At 38.8% G+C, this 21,184-nt stretch overlaps 1 protein-coding gene across 4 annotated transcripts in view; it reads left to right on the top strand.

Annotated features, from left to right (window-relative positions):
* cntnap2a (contactin associated protein 2a) overlaps positions 1-21,184 on the top strand; it is a gene marked incomplete at its 5' end in the record, with an annotated part of 289,852 nt that overhangs the window by 29,522 nt on the left and 239,146 nt on the right. For all 4 annotated transcript variants that reach the window (XM_036124791.1, XM_036124789.1, XM_036124790.1 and 1 more), the window contains 1 exon segment: positions 15,774-15,921. In XM_036124791.1, coding sequence (XP_035980684.1) covers positions 15,774-15,921 — 148 coding nt within the window.

Here is a 21,184-nt window from a genome sequence, read left to right as displayed (position 1 = left end):
AGCAGTCCACAAGAATGCAGACACACACATGTTGGTACATATCTGCTCCTGCTACAGCTTGTTGGTGATTAAGATCACCCTCTAAACAGCAATAAACCGCTGTCGCCACGTGTATGTCTGCGTGTAAGAGGTGATAATATTGAAGCAATCAGTGCTATTGATCAAATGGAAAGGAGGGGATGGTGGCGCGCATAAACCAGTTTAATGTTTCTCTCTCTCTCTCACTCACACACATGCTGCTACCATCAGGCCCTGTTTCAGCCTATTCAATCACGTTCGGCTCAATCCCCATTCACCTCTGAATGAGGCTCACACGGTGATCCCTAGAGAGAAAACCACCTGTCCTGCACTTTTATGCATGAGGGCTCTTTTCAGGAGCCTTTTGCCACCAATCACCACCTGCCGTTACTTTTCGCTGATGACTTAACTCTATTTCTGCCAAACTGAGAGGCCCAACTGGCTTGGGCTGTTAGTGTAATCAAGCTGTCCATGCTAAAGTAAACGCTAAATCATGTATCAGATTTTGAGGGATGACCAATGGAGACTTTCGTACTGCAGTGTTGCATTTTTACATTAATGTTTTAATACAAAACTAATGTACCATTAAGGAGTCACAATGGTGTGGTTAAGATGACTGTAATAATAAAAAGGAAACCATGAGACCATCCTTAATTCAGCTTCATTCAACCATTTATACCCTTGCCTGATTCTTTATATACTATTTTTGTAATTATGCACAGTAGGTCATATGAGGCATAGCATGGGGAAAAAAAGCACAATGGTTTTATCTTATCAGAGAATTAAAGGCAGTAATAGCTTTATAAAACACCAACGTTCTTCTCTGGCTGCTTCTTCAAACCTTTTCAGATGGATGATATTCTATAGAATACATAAAAATGATACCATATTAATGTATTTTATAAATGACAGTATAAATGAGAGCTCACAGATTCAGTACAAGGTTGTCTACTATTTAATCTATGAACTAAAACATTGAAGTCTGTATGTCTCAAATGGCAAACAAATATAAATTGTCTTTCTAATTTTTAATCCCATATTAAAGTATGGAGTTATGAAACCTTTCTTAACAGTTTCTCCTAATGTTTGCCATAACACCAATATATTTCGTTCCAACAAGCCTTCTTTCATATAATTTGATAGGTAGATATGCTAGAGGAGATGTTTGAAGCAGAACATGTGTAAGACTATTCTAGCAAAGTGAACTTTATGTATACATCACACTGACTAGGATAGGTTTACAATGGGTTAGTAAACGTATCTTACCATATTTTATTCCAGTTCTGTAAAAAAGAAAAAGACAACAAAAACATATCAAGATGTTATACACTTATAATTATTGCTAAATATTTAGAGGGACAATTTCATGTTCTGTCCAAATGCCATGATAGGTATTCACATGCTGTAGATCTTTTTTCTGGCCTTTAAATCTTTTGCCAGGAGAAGACATGAACAGACCTGTTATGAATGCTCTCACTGTAAATTGTAAAGCGTTTTGGTAAGAAAACAGGTGTGGGGTTGCTTTTATGGCCAAGGGAGTGAACTCACCTGAACCCCCGAACACTTTCATTAATGATTAGCAATTATTTTCCAAAGGCATCTATTTCCAACTCTCACTGAATCATTTGTTAATGGTCTGTGGGTATTTTTCTCTTTTGTGCAACCTGTAAATTAACTGTTTGACAGATGAGTCAGATGTCGACTGGAGTGCTATCATAATTGTTCTCTGTGCTCTCAATGCATGCTATGGTTATAATACTTGAATGCTTCATTGCACAATAATATGACTGCATTACATGTAAGCGTGGTTGTGTACCTGAGAAAGGTAATTAAGTGGCTAGAGCAATAAAATCAGTATTGGCTGCAAGGGTGTTTATATAAAGCCTAAACTGTAATTAGCTTTGCAATTGAATTTCCACCTTATGCTCCAAAAACATTTTGTTTAAACAGATTTTTTAAAAAAATCCACTCCGTATAAAATACAAGACACTGTTTGTCAGAATGTACCTAAATACCTATTTATTTGCTTGCATTCCCACCTGAGCACCTTGTCTATGAATAAGGTCACAGAAAGAAACTATATCTAAATAAATCAGAGCTGCAATTTAAGAGCTTCACCAGTACCCTTCAATTCCTTACATCAGCCAACTTATAATTGCTTAATGCAACAGATTTGTGTTTTCACTGTTGATGCCTGGAGGAAAGCAAATGTTGCGTCAGCATAAATAACACAACTATTTCGCCACCTATAAAAAGGTACTATAAAATAAAAAAGTTTGGAACTTTATTTTAAGGAGCACAACGCAATAATTAACCTGCAGTCAATTATTATACAAATTAGTAGAATATGTTTACTTAATCACTGATAATTACTTATGTTCAAAGCTTTATTTTTTCTGATTTCTCCGGGAATGTAAGTAAAAACCAGCAGAGTCCCTTTTGAATAACTGCGCATAAACAAGACTTACCTGCTCTTCTGCTTCTTGGGGGGATTGCTTGAAAAATCTCCCAAATCCACTGTGGTCATATTTCTTTCTACTGAGGCCTTCCTCTTCTCATACACTTGTATGGAGCACCACTATGTCAGATCGTGGAAGTCATCTCTGTAGTGGGTCTCATCATTGTTGGAGTGGTGTCATCCGCAAACTTAACTATTATGTTTGTGGGTGGACAGCAGAACAGTCCTGGAGAAAAACGGTGAAGACAGCAGTGCCGGGGACACAACCCTGTGGCATTCCAATGTTAAGGATTAGTGGGTTAGATGTGCGTTTCCCTATCCTCACCACCTGGGGTCTATTAGTGAGGAAGTCACTAATCCAGGAGCAGAGTGGTGTGGATACTGCCAGGTTGTGGAGCTTTAGAGCCAGCATGTTTGGGAGTATAGTATTGAATGCTGAGCTGAAGTCCATGTATAGCATCCTAGCATAGGTGTTGGGATGCTGCAGATAAGTCAGAGCTGAGTGCAGTGCTAACGAGACAGCATCCTCCGTGGAGCTATTCTCCCTGTAGGCGAACTGCAGGCTGTCCATCCTTGATCCTTGATCCTTGATGTGTTATAGGAGGATTCTCTCGAAGCACTTCATGATGATGGGGGTCAGAGCGACAGGACGGTAATCATTGAGGCAGGTGATGGTTGGTTTTTTGGATACAGGCACAATGATGAATTATTTCAGGCAGGCAGGGACAATAGAGAGCTGGAGGGAGAGGTTGAAAATGTCCAGAAAGACTCCTGCTAGTTGGTCAGAACACGACTTCATTTCATTTCATTAATTTAATTTCACCAGGTATAACAAAAAGGGTTTCTGAGTGCTATAGCTTTAACTCATTTAGAGGTTTATCCGAGTGTGTCTGTCCATTATTGGTTTGGTTATGAGTAAGGCCGATCTGCTACTGGGGTTGTTTGATGTTGGCAAAAAATGGTGTCAGGATATTTGTTAATATTTTCCCCATAAATTTTATTTTGAGAGAATTTTCAACACTATCTAATAATGTTGTGTTTATGTCTTTATATATGCAGTGTTGAGGACATTTATTGCTGCCTAATAGTTATGTTTAGCAAACATGAATGAACTTGAGAGCTATTTTTACATAGCTTAACATTAAATGACCACAAAACTGTATAACTGCGTGTGTGTGTATATATATATATATATATATATATATATATATATATATATATATATATATATACGTGTGTGTGTGTGTTTCCCACAGTCTTTTAATGTAGCCCAATTGACTGGGGTAAGAGATAAGATCCTGTGGGACTTCCAGATACAAACAGACAAAATGGTAATGGCCAACCAACCGGGCATTGTGATCATTGATAAGCAGCAGAGGACAGTTGTTGAGATCAACGTGGCCATCCCAAGTGATTGAAACATCAGGAAAAAAGAACACGAGAAACTGGAGTAGACAATAGTAGAGCCCATGGTCATCGGAGCCCTTGGGGCAGCAACCCCCCCACTCTAGAAAAGTGGCTCCAACAGATACCTGGAGAAACATCAGACATCTCATTCAGGAAGAGCACAATCTTACGAAAAGACCCTAAGAAGGACCCTCAAGCTCCCAGGCCTCTGGTAGAGGACCCAAGCTTGACAAATGAAGAGCCCCCCCCCCCCCCCCCCCCCACCCTGGTCAGGAGTATGAGGGGTGGGTGAGAGAGAAGTTGTATATATATATATATATATATATATATATACAACTATATGTATACCAGCTTTAAAGGTACATTACACAAGTTTAAAGTTTTCTTTCCCATAATTGCCCCTACAATTACCCAATGTGTAAAATAACTTTTCCTCTATTTTCCACAGTTGCCTCCATAGGTTCCATTGGTCAGTTCATGACACAGTGATTTGGGTCGCATTCTCTCGACATCCAAGAGCTATGCGGTCTCGTTCACCTGGCTACTTTGTTGCATCTCCACCGCCATTGACGCATTAGCGAGAGAACACAGGCTAACTTTAATATTTATAACTTTCTTACCTAAGAAATTGAGCCTCGAAACAAAAGACCTGTACCATGACGAGTTATTTTTTCCCTTATCCCATGCGGGTGCACAGCACTGGTGTCATTTCAACCAGAGGGGCAAACTATTGCAAAAACCTCTGGAACTTGAGCTATGCTCCTTTAAAAATATCTAGAAATTCCAGGGTTTTTTTTGGACTGCATCAATTTAAAGAGGCATCAAGCTCTGTATTTTGACTTAAAAATAACATCTTTTTAAGTTCAGACAAATAGTTCATAAGTGATCTTTTGCTGGTTGCAAACGGGCTTTAAGTTGGAGTTACTTACTTCAGCACTTTTGACTTGCAACAAGACGATCCTGTCATTGAATCCTGGCCTGGGGTCTTTCTGCATTAAGTTTGAGTGCTTTGCCCTTTCATATGCTGGTGAAGATTCTCAGTCATCCAGGTCATGGTCATTCCAAAAAAAATTAAAAACAAAGCAACTCAACTTGTTTTCCGTAGTGAAGACGTTTTGCTTCCTCTCCAGGAAGCTTTCCCAATTCAAAAAGTCTGGAGTAATGTGAAGTAACAAGCTTTATACCATTACCAAACAAAGGCCTTGTAATGGCTTAGATAACATGCAAATTCAACCGAAACAGGACCACCCCTTAGCAATGGGTGGTCGTTAAAGCCATTAAACCAGCAGAATGGACTGAAACTGGTCCACTCCTCTGTAACGAGGAGTCGTTAGGGTTGTTATTGGCTTGGCTTAAAGGAACAATGTTTTGATCACCCGAATGAGGGTGAGAGTTAAGGTGATGATTGGCCGGAATTAATCCTATAGCTGTGTTGTAAGTTTTTGAGAGTTGGAACCTAAGGCCTCCTCCTCTGTTTAAGGTTGGTCTTTCTCTCTTAACGTAGATGGCTTCCTTCACACCCCTTTCAAACCATCTGTCTTCTTTGTCCAAAATGTGAACATTTTGGTCCTCGAAAGAGTGTCCTTTGTCCTTTAGGTGTGGACAGCAGAGTCTTGTCCCAAGGTGGTAGCTCTCCTGTGTTGAGCCATGCGTCTGTGGAGAGTTGTTTGGTTTCTCCAATATGAAGATCAGAACATTCCTCACTGCACTGAACTGCATACACCACTCCGCTCATCTTAGGTTTTTGGGGTTTTGTCCTTGGGATGCACCAGCCTCTGTCTGAGGGTCCTGTTAGGTTTGAAATGTACTGGGATTTTGTGTTTGGAGAAAATCCTCTTGAGTTTTTCAGAGACTCCAGCAACATATGGGATGACGATGTTTTTGCGTTTATTCTTCTCACCATTATGTTCTGCAGCGGGTCTTTTGGATTTTCTTGCTGATTTGACAAAATCCCAGTTAGGGTAGCCACAGGTTTGGAGGGCATCTTTGATGTGTTTCCTGGAGAGGAAGTGAAACGTCTTCACTACAGAAAACAAGTCCAGTTGTTTTGTTTTTAATTTTTTTTTGGAATGCCCTTTCATATGTTCCTTCCTGGTACTCTGGGTTCCTCGCATAGTCCAAAAACATAACTTAGGTCAACCGATTACTCTAACTGCCTCTTAGATGTGAATGTGTACGTGGTTGTATGTCCTGTGTCTCTGTGTTATCCTGTGACGGCCTTGCAACCTGTCTACGGTGTACCCCACCAATGTCCCCATGCTGGAGATTGGCACCTGCCCCTTGAAACCCTGCAAGGATAAGCAGGAAAATACAATCGATGCATGGATGGCTATAAAAAGTACAGATGTGAAATTCATAAAGACAAAGAGCACACTTCACAGGGATTTGAGCTAATTTTCTTTTAGTTAGCACATGAGGCACCATGAAATTTTGTTTAAAAGCCTGTCACTGACATGTACTGCCAAATTGTACTTTTAGCCATTTCATAGGAACAGGTCATACTTACTAAAATTTGTAACCGTTTTTGGGGTGAAATTTAAGTGGCAGGAATTGATTTGTTCCTGAACACAGCAATGTGTTTTAATGGTTGTTAGTCACCTTAACATTAACTGTGATTGAATAAAAGGGGGAATTAAACAAGCCGAAACACACATACACACAGAAGAGTTAATTTCCAATGTGCAAAAGCATGCAGCCACACAAAGACTGCTTCATTTGTCCTGGTTTTACATGGAGCTAGGCATGGGGACTTTGCTCCAACAGTTTTGGTCCTTTGTGAACCGAGGGGAGAGAAGGTGCCAAATGTTCACAGGCTGAGTAATGGGCTCTTAAAAGTCCATTTCCCCCCTCTGTACATGTATGTGTGAAATTACAGGAAAAACACTGACAAGGGTGGGATGCCAAAATGTTTCCTGACCTTAAGTCTGGCACTTTCACAATTTCCTCCTTTTCTTTATAATGCATGGCTGTAATTAATGAGAGGAAAAGGCGGTGGATGAAAAAAGAAATAGCATGAACTGTGCAAAAATTATCCATAAATTTTCTTCTAATAATGTGAAGCAAAGAAAAGAATCCATTTTCCATGGTCACCAAGGCTGTGGTCGACCCTTTTAGCAGCTGAGATCAGTTAATGAAAGACTGAGTTGGCATAAGCTATAATGGGCACAGAGAAATGTAATAACTTACAGGTTTCTATACAGAATAACCTTAAGAATGACAGAACCAGCCATGTATCCTGTAATGTGCAAAGATCCACAACATTTCACAACAAGAGACACTATAAAGAAACCAAAACAACTGCATAAACATATGCAAACGTGTTGAAAAATACTGTTTCTGTATGCAGCAACTGTGTCAGAAACATGATGTTGTCATTTATGTGGGCATAAAACACAAACAGCTAAAACATTTTTTTTGTTTCTTAATAAATAAACTGATTTTATATTTTGTATTTGCCTGGCTGGCATATTTCTCAAGTTAAAAGTAGACAGATGAGGTGTGATCAAGTTAGCCTGGCCAGCCAGACTAAATTTTGCCTCTCTTCGATACGGATGAAGTTAGTCATGAACTGCTCCCATAGAGGGCTTTTTCTGGGTTGAGGTTAACAAGCACAAAGTAAACCAATCAGAGAAACTGCAGACATGACGTAGAAAAGACACAGACTTCCGCTGTTAACGCCCCCCCCCCCCCGGGGGGGGGGGGGGGGGGGGGCGTTAACCAAACCAATATACTGGGGGGGGGCACAGTAAAAAACTAAACAAACAACAAAAAAGACATGATTTTCTCTGATCATGAAAAGCTTAAACACCAACATATCACTGCATTAAAAAATAATAATGTTTTGAGAATGTTTAGACCTCTTTAAAGGGAGTAATAATATGGTTGGTACCAAATTCATCTATGAAACCCTTTAGCAAATGTATACTTTTTAATTCAAGGGGCTTGTGTTTGCTTTTGGAATTTATTTATAAAACCAAAAATTTAAAAGGAAGTTATTGTCATAAACATCAAAAACAAAACAATTAAAAAAACATTGAATCCAAGATGATAGTTCATTGCCTCCTTTTTGTTTTTTGGACCCAATATTGAAAGACAGGATTTTTTTTATTTTCTCTCTATTATTATTATTATTATTATTATTATTATTATTATTATTATTATTATTATTATTATTATTATTATTATTATTATTATTATTTACTGTGGGGAAGTTTAGAGTAGATAAAAAGGCATTTATCTTCATTTATCAAAAAGTGGCACACATAGTAGAGCTTGGTCAAATTTTCCTCTTTTCATTTCCTGGTCTAAATTAAGCTTTACTAAAGTTTGGCCTGTGTGACTGGCACAGGAAAAACCCACAGAGCCACACAAACCCAAACTACGCCCAGGCTTTCACAGAAACAAAATTTCTCCACGGCCCTTCTGTTTGGTCCCAAGCACTTGTCAGCGAAAACAAAAGAACAGACCAGTCCAGTCTGATTTCCCCTGCCTTTTCTGAGGAAACACACACCAATGGGCCTGACTCGGAGCTAGTCTAACAAAGAGTCCGGTGGCAGCAAGCAAATGCCAGAAAACAGCTTTCACTTGTTGTTTCTCAGTATCTGGAGATCTGTCCGCAGGCCTGTCCCTGGCCATCAAAACAGAGACACACAAATGTAACACTCGCATACAGCCAGATATCCTCTGCCACAAAAAGACTCTCAGACAGAGAGGACAGATGCACATCCAGGAAATGAGAAACATTCAGCCAGGGAGGATAATTAAACGGGTGGGGAGCAGAATTGACGATGAACTGCTGAATATTTAGACAGGGAAGGGAAACGTGCGAGTGCGTTTGGATATTTGTCGGAGTGTGTTTGAGCATGTGTGACTCTTGTTGACATTGTGTGTGTGTGTGTGTGTGTGTGTGTGTGTGTGTGTGTGTGTGTGTGTGTGTGTGTGTCTGTGTGTCTGTGTGTGATGTGTGTGTGGAAGAGAGAAGACAGCAGCGGGATTTGCAGAGCAGCTGTAGGAAGGTGATTGGGTTGTGCCTTTTTGAGAGACAGCAGCCCCGGTGTCCTAAAACAATCAGCTGTGACACTGACCGATTTAAGGCTTGCCTCATTATTTTTGTTTTCAATTCAAGCTTTTCTCCCTTTGTTTTCGATTGATCGTCTCCCGAGTCAATTGACAGGCACGCTCTGTTATGACTTATCCAGTGTTTTTCATAAAGAAAGATGTAACCATAACCATATTAATCCCTATCGCTAATATCGTTGGCCAAAATTACCACAGAGGCGTGGATACAGATGTATATGCACATACCCTAAGCAATATCTGAAACTTGCCTTTAGTACATTGTTGACTTTGCTGCCATAAATTAAACTTAGTGCTTGATTAAACAAATCCGCAGCGTGCATAGAAACACATTGACCCTGACACAAACTGAAACCAGTACAGACTACAGGCAGTGACACATACATTTCCAATTACTCAGTGGTTTGCTGTTTAATGATTTGACTTTGACGTTGGGGGGAATTAAATGGTTGACTTGTCCGACTTTTGCGAGGCATTTTCTTCATCTCCATCCTTCTCTCTTCCCTGTCCTCCTTTCTGTCCGCCACTCTGCATAGTAATGCATTTGAATTGAGCTGTTCATTCAGCCAAGCAGAGATAAGTGCAGAATCGCGGGATGAACACAATAGAGAAAATAAAAATTGGGATGGGGGTTGGGGATGGTGCTCTTAGGTGGAGACAAAAAAATGTTTTGTTCTCTTTCTCTTGCTGTCTTTCTTATGAACTGACAAGGGCAGAGAGCAGAATGTGTGGTTATATAAAAAAAAAAAAGACTTTTCCCAAACAGTCAGCCAGCGCTTTAGAAAATAGTTAGTATTCAGGGTTTTTTTCCTCCCCCCCTCTGTTCATGAAGTGAGCTGAACAGTGACATCAGGTTTTAACACTGCAAAATATCCTAAATAGTAGGAAGGCTAAGCTACGTCTACGTATATGACATAATTTGTGGGTTGTTAAACCATTGTTTTTTTTATTAGCGAGGAGTGTAAAAACACTGGAAACTGAATAGGAAAGAGAAAAAAAAACAGAGACAGATATAAAAGACTAAATGACATGCATGACAAAAACACACACAAAAAAAAATTTGACACGTTGAAATGATGAAACACATTTATTCTTATGGAAAATGTGTTAAACAATCCAACAATCTTGAACAGTACCAGGCCTCATTACCAATGAAACATAATGCTGATAGTTATATTTAACCATCTGGCCTTTTAGATGTTATTTTTCATGTCTTTGTCTTATCGTGAATTCTGCTCATTTCTTATGTTTATTTTTTCTAGGGCTGATGCTTGGACTCCTTCATGTGGCATTTGAAATGTTCAGCAAAAACTTAAATTCTGAATTGTCCCTGTTGCATCAGTTGTCAATCATTTTATGGTTAAACAGCCTAGACTTGAATGAATGAATGATTTATTTCAGACAATCCAGCAAAATTATAAATTCAACACATACAAACATTTAATTTAGTGATTTTACCTGATAGGGGCTAGAAGAAGGTAAACTTATTTATCCACACCCCTTCTCCTTCCTATAGTTCTTAACACCATCAATCTTCCTGATTCCTACTTTACTTTTGAGTCCACACAACTCTAAAATCTTTTAAGTAAACAAATGACTCAACATACTGTACATATAAACATACATTTAAGCACTTATTACCTACATTGTACAAGTATGTGTCCACCCATGTAAAATGGCTAAAATTACCCCTTGGTGTTCACTCCCATTCTTCCATGACAACCAGTTTGAGGCTATTCCTAAACAGTCTCGTGCTTGGACTTTAATTTTAGAATGACTTCATGAGCATTCTCAGTGTCTTGCTGAAGGAAAAGTATATTTCTTTTTGTCAAAGTTTCCTATGACGTGCATTTCTTTTTCAGTTTCTTGTTTGTTTTCTATTTGGTGGAAATAGATACCCTTCAATGATGCATGGGTGATAATAGGAAATATGTTCTGGAGCTTAAGCTGCATGAACAACTGCCGAGAAGGGAAACAGCTGAGTAGATCCTGTAAGGACACAGGAAATGAGGTGTGCTTAAACGTGGAGGCTGGACAGCAGACTCATTACCCAGGCATGGCTTAGAATTGACCTGTAGGAAAGAACTACACCACCACATTATCCTGCTAAGGTTCATCACTGGGTAACAGGGCAGATTATTTAGACGTGCGCACGCAGCCTATACACCTGCAAGTAAGAGACTGCTGCCCCTGAGACTGATCGCAAGCTGGTGGACAGACATTGATTACCGGCGAGTCGGTGATCTATTGGATGAGTGCCCTTGCTGTGTAGATGTAAGGAGATGTGGCAACTGCTGCTTCCCTACCAAAAGCTGTTTGGTCTCCCAACATCTGAAGGAAGATGCTTCTTCTTCATCACTATATGCCGGATAAGAGACATCTCATTTATTATTCTATACTTTGATACACATCAAGAGATAATAAAACCACTTGTTGGACATTTACTGAAAACGTAGAGAGTTGTCGAGTGTGGTTTCGGTTGAATGTTAGTTTTCTTCTGAAAAACAGAGAAAGCTCTTCCAAATGAGGACCGTAATGATTTTTTTTTTTTTTTACTTAACAGGTATGACCAGCGTGTTCCCTGCATTAGGTACAAATGTGACTTTTTCACAGTTTGTAACATTCATACTGTACTGAGTGCTGCAGCCTTTTTCAAAAATACTGCCACTGAGTAAGTCACTTAACCCAGATCTCCAGGATGTGAGCACCTGCAGAGAGCTGAAGCTCCGGCTAAAGTATTCTGAAAGGCTCTGTGGTGATTCATGTGGCGCTGTGTAAATTTGAAGCGCGGCGATAGTAAAACCTTGTTTTGTGTTTTCAGTTAACCTTTCCTGGATAAATAAAGATTAAAAATAAAAGCGAGTAAAAGTGGATGTTCAGTGGCTCTGAGCTCACCGTGAACCCTTGACCATCTCCTCCTTTAAAGATAACGTATCTTCAGGGGTACATTTTGGGTCACTCAGGAGTCAGGTCAAAGCGGACTGTCTGAGCTGTGTTTTTTTTTTTTCTTTGCTTTTCTTTCGCCATGCTGTACTCATCCTCTACTCTGGCCACTCCAGCTCTTATCTGAAATAGCACATGGCTGTCTGGTGTATTTCTCTCATCTTGTTACCTACTATGTTATTAATGATTTGTCTCCCCAATGGTTTATGCCAGCTGCTCTGTGCATATGTGTGTGGATGAATGGCACAGGGAGTAGGTCTGTGGTGAGCATGTTTATTTCACACAGGAGGGGGAGGAACAGAGATGAAAATGATTTAGGGACTGGGTTGAGGTGGATTATTGGGCAGTTAGAGGTCGTTCCTTCATGTTTGAGTCCAAGTGAAGAAAAGGAGAAGGAAAACCAGAGAAAAAAACATTATTAATGCACATATACAAATTGATGTCAAACAAAACTACAGAAGATGATTTTGTCTTTTCTCCTAATCTAATTAGAGAAGGACCCATTTATTTGGATTTCAACACATCAGCCCCGTCCTCTGCTATTTGCTCTATAACCACTACACCACAAAAATCCAAACAAAGTCATATATAAATCAGGAAACAAGATTGAATACGCTGTCGGGAGATTCACTCCAGTAGCCTGTCATTGAGATCTGACATCCAATCCACTTACAGCAACGATGCATGAAACAACAGATGAAAGCAACTCATGCTGTCAAGCTATGATGAATATAAAACAACCTGGACATGTCCCAATCATAGGCTTTGTATGAGAAATTGACACAGCCACTGTGACATCATCCAGTGGCCTGTACACTTCACGTTTGAGGCACACTGGTTGTTTTTTTGTTTTTTGTTGTTTTTTTTTACATCGGTGGGTTTTAAGGTTTAGAAGTCAAAGGTGATGTTGCAAAAGACGGATGAGACTGAGACGGTCAAGGAAATGACTTGAAATGGTATTTTGCGCCAGTTGATCTAGAAGTTTTGTATCCAGCTTGAAAAGTTTTTTCTCAGATGAAAAAGAAGGACAGTCAGGAAATTAGAAACTATTACGCAAAAGACTCCCATTTATAGTTTCATGTGTGCTTTCAACTGGTGATTGCCAGACTATCAGAAACAGAGAGAGTGTACCAAGAATTTAAAGACGTAGCTTTAATTGACTGCAATACAAATTGCAGTTCCTTTGGCTTGAAGAAACAGTTTGAATGAATGCAGTGATACAACATTACTAGACAAAACATAAATGTGCTCTTTTTTTCCCTCTAAAGCTTCCTCCCATCGTTGCTATGTAGCACTCAACAATTGTGGTACAATGAGTTTGATTTTCTGAGGCAATCTTGGAGCAGTGTTAAAAAAAAACACAGACAATGCTTGACTCAGATTTGGATTTGTAACATAGTAGGATCTCAAATATTTTATTTGATTGCAGCTTTCCAAACTCCCAGCAATAGCACTATATTGCACTAACTCTGTTTCTTTTTCTAGCTCTGATGTGCTTGAGCTTTTGTCTGAGAACATACCTTATAGTGTTGCAGATTTCATAGGAAAAATAATCACTCTTGAAAAAAAAGATTACAAGCCTGTTTTGAAACGCTAAAACAATCAATACGAAGATGCAAAGATGTTTGATCCACTCAAACAACGGTGTGGTAGAGAGGTAGGATATCTTGCTAGCACTTCATGATGAGTGAACTGTACTATTAGACTGGGGCAGCAAATAGTAGGAGAAACAGGACTCAATACCACATTTCTTACATCAAACACTAAATGATCTGCGTGGAGCCTGTGAAAGTTTAATAAACAACAACAAATATAATAAAAAAGAAGCCATCAGATCCATGTCTCACGATTCCCTGTTTGGTTGTTAGCTACAAAAGCTGACATATCCAAACAGCAAGCAAGCCCAACAAGAGCTGTCATCATTGTCAAACTTTCAGTGTCACTGGTGATATGCTTGCTTGGTCTTTAGGGGGCTCTTCTAGTGTCTCTGTCTTAGGATGCCAGATGCTTACCATCTCCACTGTCTGTCTCCCCCATATTGCTTTTAGTCCTGTCACTGGAAACCTCCTGCAGTTCCAGTTGAAGAAGCATTGGCACTAGTTTTTTTTAAGCACATCAACATATTTCGCTTGATGAATTTTCCTTTCTTTATTAGCTTTGTGCAACATCTGATGTTAAATCATGCTGTTTTATGCATCAGTGTTTAACGTTGCAGGCTATATTTTATGTTTTGGTCAGCTGTTTGCCTCACTCTGACGGGGGCAAAAGGTCATTATTTCATTCAACATTCTCAGCCAAGTTAAACTGATCCTCCTTTTTCCTATAGCCACATAAAACCGACTACCAAAACCCCTTCATTAAAAACTTGCAAAGATGAACTGGCATTCTTCGTGGTCCATTAATCCATGACTGAAGAATATTTCTTCAAGAATATAAAAACAGTGATCATCGTCACTGAACAGTGTCCATGACACTCACAAATAATTCAGAACATCCAAGACTTTAATCTTTAAATCAGCTGAAACTGAATCATATAAAACTTTTCCATTACAACTCAGATCCTATGATAAAAGAACAGTTAAAAATCAGGCCATTTCTTTTTTTCCTGCATTTTAAAAATGCAGATGGTGACACCAGTAATCCATAGCATGTATGGACAATGTCTTACAAGATGGAAGGACAATAATTATTCTCAGCACATTCCCATGGCATGTATAGTCATAAAGTACAGTCAGGAGCATGTTGTAAATGTCAGCACTGATGGCTCCTTCGGGAGATCTCATGCCATTTGTTTATATGAAGAGGAATAGGTAAATCTAAATCTGCACTTATCAAAGGGTTAATCTCATTTTACACAACCAAAATTAAAAAAAAAATAAAAATAAATTATGACATAACATACCAATCTGGGTCACCCAGGTAATCACTCAGCTGCTCAATCAACTTAATTGTGATGACAGTACCTGGCACCCCCCATACAGTCATCACATTAGTTTTAATCTTCTCTTTATAGCTATTGGTCGGTTTCCGAATAAATCATCACGTATTGTGGCTGTAATTCCCCTCCTTGCTTTCTTCATCTCAAGAAGATGTTATGATGCGACCGTCACCACTTCAACTGTCTTTCCCTTGTTCACTGAGGCTAAAGTTCCCTTAGTAAAAGTTGTCTCTTGTAGAATTTATTTGATTTTGGGGGCATCTTCAAAACACCAGTTTAAGGCTGGTCTACTCACCAAAAAGGGTTTTCTCTGCTTTCCCACCCCTCTTACCTCAATGATACCAACAGTATGAGGACGATTCACTGAATACCAACTTGAATATCAGCTGCTATGCAAAGTAATGCCATTACAACTATTTGCTTGGAGTGTTGCTAACCTAATAATACTGTGATAAGGTTATTTCCCTTAAATGAGGCCAGCATGGTAAGTCTTGCAGAGGTCAGACCCTTAAAAATGAAAACAGCCATGTTCTGGTTGTGTTTTTTTATGTTGTGATGAGTTTTTAGCTCCGTACAAACTTTAATAGGCCTCATTTAAGCGTTCTTGTATCATTATACCTGCTCTTAAGAATAAGTTATGGTAGAGACTTTACTTTTCATAGGGATAAAATGCCAAGATAAATTATTTAAGACTCAAATTTGCCATTATTTGGTTTGAGACAGTTTCTCATACTCGCTATATATGTGATCTTATTGCCTTCTCTCTATTGTGGGCACCTTTGGGTTTCAAGTACTCTAGTTTTACAACCTGCAGCTCCTTGTTTTTTGCTAGGTGCCTGGCTTTGATGTGTATAATTAGTATTTACATGTGTTTTTGTTGTAATTTATATTCATAACAGTTTTTTTGTTTGTGTTTTTTTTTTTTTTTCGCAGGCCTTTTCTGGAAACTCCAATTCAGAAAGTGCAGTTCGCCATGAACTGCAGCAGGGAATTGTGACTCGTTTCCTTAGACTCATCCCGGTTTCCTGGAGTGAAGAGGGACGTATTGGTCTCCGGATAGAAGTGTATGGATGCTCCTACTGTGAGTGAAGGCAATATCCACTCAAATAGTGGTTCTGCATAGATCTACTCTACTGTGTTTGCCTAGTGTATAATTATTTCCATTTTTATTGATAATCTCTATGCTGCAACACCTGGACAGTACACGTGTTATCAGACAGAAGGGTGTCAAAAGAGCCACTGAACTAGTAATAAGGGTTAAAAAGATGTGAAAATGACATCTAACTTGTCCATCAACAACTGCACAAAAAATGAGCTTCCCTTGTATCTAAAAGTGAAAGCTTTGTAGTTTGCTTTGCAAATATATTTGCATTTCAGTCAAAATTGGCTGTAAAAATCAAGCACTTCTGCTAATCAAGAGCTAATCAGCCTCACCAAGCCATTGGCACTACTACAGTATAACAAAGTGAAACACTACTTCATGACAGAAGTATTTATAAGTATATATATTATAGGTATTTTCTGTCTTTTTAGTCCAATGGTGTGCTCATTTCTATAATTTACAATGTCCTAGAGCCATCTTCCTGTGGACACACAGGAGATTTTATGGCAGGTCAACTGGTTCAACTGTCTTTATTGGTGTTGCACAGGTAGTTTTTTTTTTCCAACACAAACTGCACTCACAACTTACTGATGCAATAACTTATAGATGTCTAAAAATGTGACTTTGTAATGCCACATTTGATATTGGAACTCCTATGTGTTGATCATTGTACATTCATTTTCTTATTCCTCATGCAACTTCTGGGAAACCTGGCCTCCTAGTTCTCTTTGCTGACTACATAGTGACCCAACATCAGCAGAATACATTATTTGTTGCATCTTTGCTGAAAATTCTCTCCTGAGCCCCAAACAGACACGATGGATATAAATTACAGAATTAGTCTCTCTGCTTTAATATGATCTAACAGTCCAATGTCAGTGTCATTGTGCCAATGCATGTTTTTCTGAAATTTGGGGAGTATAAAAACGATTTAACTTCTCAGCTGCTCTACCACTCGCTTGCTTACAGGATTTATGAAATACGGTCACTGGCTCATCATTAATTTCCATTGTATTATTATTCATAGCCGTATGTATAATAATTGACTGTTTTTTTTTTTTTTTTCGGATTATGTTTGCTTTTTAAATTAAATCTAATCCATGTCTGATTTAAAAAAAAAAACACACATTAAACAAAAAAAGAAAATAAATTCTGCTGAAGGTTTTTTCTTCCCGTTGAAGGGAAGTTTTTCTTTCCACTGCCGCTTCATGCTTGCTCAGTATGAGGGATTGCTGCAAAGCCATGGACAATGTAGATGACTCTCCCTGTGGCTCTACACGAGTGAATGCTGCTTGTTAAGACTTGATGCAATCAACTGGGTTCCCTTAGACAGGAATTTTTTTTGACCAATATATATAATCTGACCCAATCTGTATAATCTGATTGAATTTGACTTTGGAAAATGCCTTGAGATGACATGTTTCGTGAATTGGTGCTATATAAATAAAATTTAATTGAATTGAAAATATTCTATATTCTTTCAGGTGCTATGGGAGTGCTATGTGTAATCCAGGGGCAGCTATAGCAACCCCCCAGCAACCTCCCCTGGAACACCCACTCCTTTAAACCCGATGGTTCTAACCTGTCAGCACATTATAAGGCAAAAATCACCCAGTTATGGACATGTCTGACCCGGGTGTTTTGAATATTTTCTGTTTATCATTTAAACACAAATAAAACATTTTGATAATAATTGGCTCCCCTGACCCACCAGCAGAAAATTGTTTTCATAAATTTAGAGGTCCTAAAAATATGAAATTCTGCTTCAGTATGTAAACTTCTGAGGACACCTGCAACTCCAAAATTCATTCAGTCATGCTCAATCGGAGTCTTTTTCATGAAGATGGCTTCACAAAGGGCATCCATAGTCTGAAACTGAAGTCTGTTTTTGTTACCCTCACTTGTCACCCTAAACATCTTCCCTTATATTCAATTCCAGGGAACATGTAGCAAATTCCAGAAAAGAGATTCCATCTTCTAGGAAGAAGTCATCTGTCAGAGGAATTGCATTGTGGCCCTGTTTAGAAAACTCTTCATCACTGTACAGAGAATATCCCTCAGTCAAAAGGGTTGCCTGCTGCAACTTCTCCATAGTGCAAGCTATGGTTTGACACCCCTGCACAACCAGAAACCCCACTGCTCCATTGAACCATGTAGTTTCAACACTCCTCCTTCAACATGTCTCCACTTTGCCATCCAGAAAGTTACTCCAGTGAGATCTCATCGTCATGCCAGAGAGCCTGGAACCCATCCAAAGTTGTTGTTTCTCCCATGAACTATTTTCTCTCTACCTTGTTCTACTTTTAGTATCCCATGTTTGATGCTCCCTTTAAAGGTGTAAAGGCTCTTTGTCATGGTAGAAGACGTAGCCTTTAAATAAATGTGTTCTTTAAGCCCTTCTGTCACAGAAGCCATGTTATGATTATTGGGCTGCATTCAGTAACAGTAAGAACAGCTCATCCAGCTCAGAGTCCCAGTCTCTATCTGTCAGTGGATCAGTTTGCTGGTCCACTGGTGGGGTCAAAACTGCCTGGAGCTGAATCTGCTCAAGACAGTGCAGATGACGATGGACTTGTGGAAAGCTGCCACCCCTCACCATCCTAAACATGACTGTGTGTACTATGGATTGCTTCTGGTTCGTAGGAAGCACCCTTTCTAGCAGCCCGAGATGCTCCTCACACGTAGGCACTGTTTGGTAGAGGGCCCAGCAGAGATTGTACTTCCTGCAACAACTCAAGAACTACAACCATCCACAACAGCTGCTGGTCATCTTCTAAACCGCCATTATTTATTTTGTACACATCCATCGTTTGACTCATCCACAGAACAGGACATTTCCAAACTACAAGAACAAGTAGGTCTGCAGAGAGGATCATCAGGGCTGACCTTCCCTTCATCAAAGTGCTGTTTACAAAAAACAGTTTCTTCTCCCAGGCTATCTTGCTGATGGACTCTTAACAGTGTGCCCAGATCGATACCATGTATATTTGCGTGGTATTTACATCATTGCTCATGCATATTTGCAACATAAATATATGTTTATTTTCCTTTTTTTCTGTGTATATTTAAAATGTCTTCTTTGAGAGCAAAGTGGAGCCGAAGTCAAATTTCTTGTTTGTGTGCAAAAACTAATCCATGATTCTGCTAGAAAATTACATGAAAGCCACATTAGTGCACAGATGGGGACTTTTAAGACTGTGTTCTCAAACTTTCGATCAAACAATGAACAGCACGTTTGAATAAAAATAAATTTTTTAAACAATTTTTCTATCTACATGGTCTTGAAAGTATCTTGATATTACCAGAATGAACTCATTTGGAACTCTCAGTCAGACATAAATATGCTATTGTATGCATAAATGCAATAAATATAATTTTGGCAATTAAAAAACATATTAGAAGAGTGCTCATATGTTCAGAATGCAAGGTAATCTATGCAATCTGTGCTCATTTCCAAATTTCCGCACACTGGGATTGTACTACAGCCTTGTTACTGAAATGTGCTATACAAATAAACTTACTAGGTTTTATGAATAAGGGAATGTACCATGACTATAACTGTATGAATTACATATTCCCAGCTCTTTGTGACATATTTACATCTCACACACACAATAAATACATTTGCAATTCATTTCTAATTATTTTAGAGCATTTTAATTTATCAAATCATTAATTCATAAACTAATTTGTAAGAAGCTGCTTAAGCTAAATAGATTTAAAAGGCATTTCTGACATATTCAGAACTACTGGAGTTCAAATCAGCTCAGTATTGAAACAATGTGCATTTCTATGTGAGACTTTATTATTAAGGTACTCGCTCTTTAAAATACTTGGCAGAGACACTCATACAACTCACTTAGACTTAGTCATGCAAAGAAATTTTGATTTAAATTTTTATGGATCAATTTAAAGAGCTTTATGAAGATGTTGTCAGCTGCATTGTATTCATAATGAAGTTCTAATTGTATTTATTTACTATTCACATTAGATCATAGCGGAGGTCTTGTGTTAAACCTTTCCTCAAACCTATTTTGCAGATATTTGCAGTGCACATTTTTAGACTATAGGACAAACAAACAGTCACCAGTCGACTCCAGCTTTTGAATAAGTGCATCATCTAGGGAACTGAATCCCCTGCAACCCCTTTGCTCTCATCCTATTAAAGAGCGCCAAATTGATTTTGATAACAATTTCAATTAAGGCTGTGCATAAATTAGTTTTATAAGAGACACGCATACATCTTTCATTCTGCAGATGTGATTATATAGTGTCAGAATATGTCTCAGTGTGTGTGTGTGTGTGTGTGTGTGTGTGTGTGTGTGTGTGTGTGTGTGTGTGTGTGTGTGTGTGTGTGTGTGTGTACACACAAGGGCAGGTATTGTATTCAAGTCAGTCCTCAGCTTCACTGATTACATTCCCTTGTTTCATTTCCTCCCCACGTCAAAAGAAGCAAGTAAGTGATGATAAGGATGACAAGATGTGCTGCACATTACGCACAACACTATGCCAGACACATGCCTCGGTGTGTTTTTACTGAAGGCAAAAGCAGCAGTTTACTTAAAAACAAAGACATATGTCTCCTTTAGTTCATATCAGCTTCCTCAAACTGTCACACATACAGATTTCACCTTGAAAACAGTGACAATGCAATGTGATATTTGACCTAGACTTCTGATATCTAACAGTGGTCTTGTTCTTTTTAGTACAGTTTGCCAGAACTGAGAAATATAATGGACTGCCACAGTATGCTGTGTGCAGAAAAAGTACCTGCTGAAGTTGAAGGCAGCATACTTTGACAGACATTGAAAAGAATATGAAACTGTTTTTCAATTTATCCAAACAATGTAAAAGGCAGAAAGTGGCTATTTTTGAAAACAGTTACATAAGATGTTAACATTTTAAGCATCTGTGCATAAAAATGGTCTCATTGACTTTTTTTTATTGCATAACAACATGTATCAAAAATTCTATTTAATTTTATTTCATCATGTGAGAAAGTGAGAAATGACGGCAAGTTGATTATTACAGCTAACCTGACTCTAGCCATATGGATTTCGCTCTGCCTAGCTCCACTCATCCATCTGGGACATCTACATAGGAATTGCCTTTTTTGAAAGCTGGGCCTTATCAAAAATCCTTGCATATGATTGGATAAGCCACTTGTCTGTCATCTTTATCGACGTGCTATTTCAACCACTCACACCGAAGCTAACCCGTGACGCTGATGAGAGCGACGCAG

The sequence above is a fragment of the Fundulus heteroclitus genome, chromosome 21 (assembly GCF_011125445.2).
Source record: "Fundulus heteroclitus isolate FHET01 chromosome 21, MU-UCD_Fhet_4.1, whole genome shotgun sequence".
Lineage (NCBI taxonomy): Eukaryota > Metazoa > Chordata > Actinopteri > Cyprinodontiformes > Fundulidae > Fundulus > Fundulus heteroclitus.
Note: the sequence above shows the minus strand (reverse complement) of the source record. Positions and strands in the feature narration are given on the sequence as shown.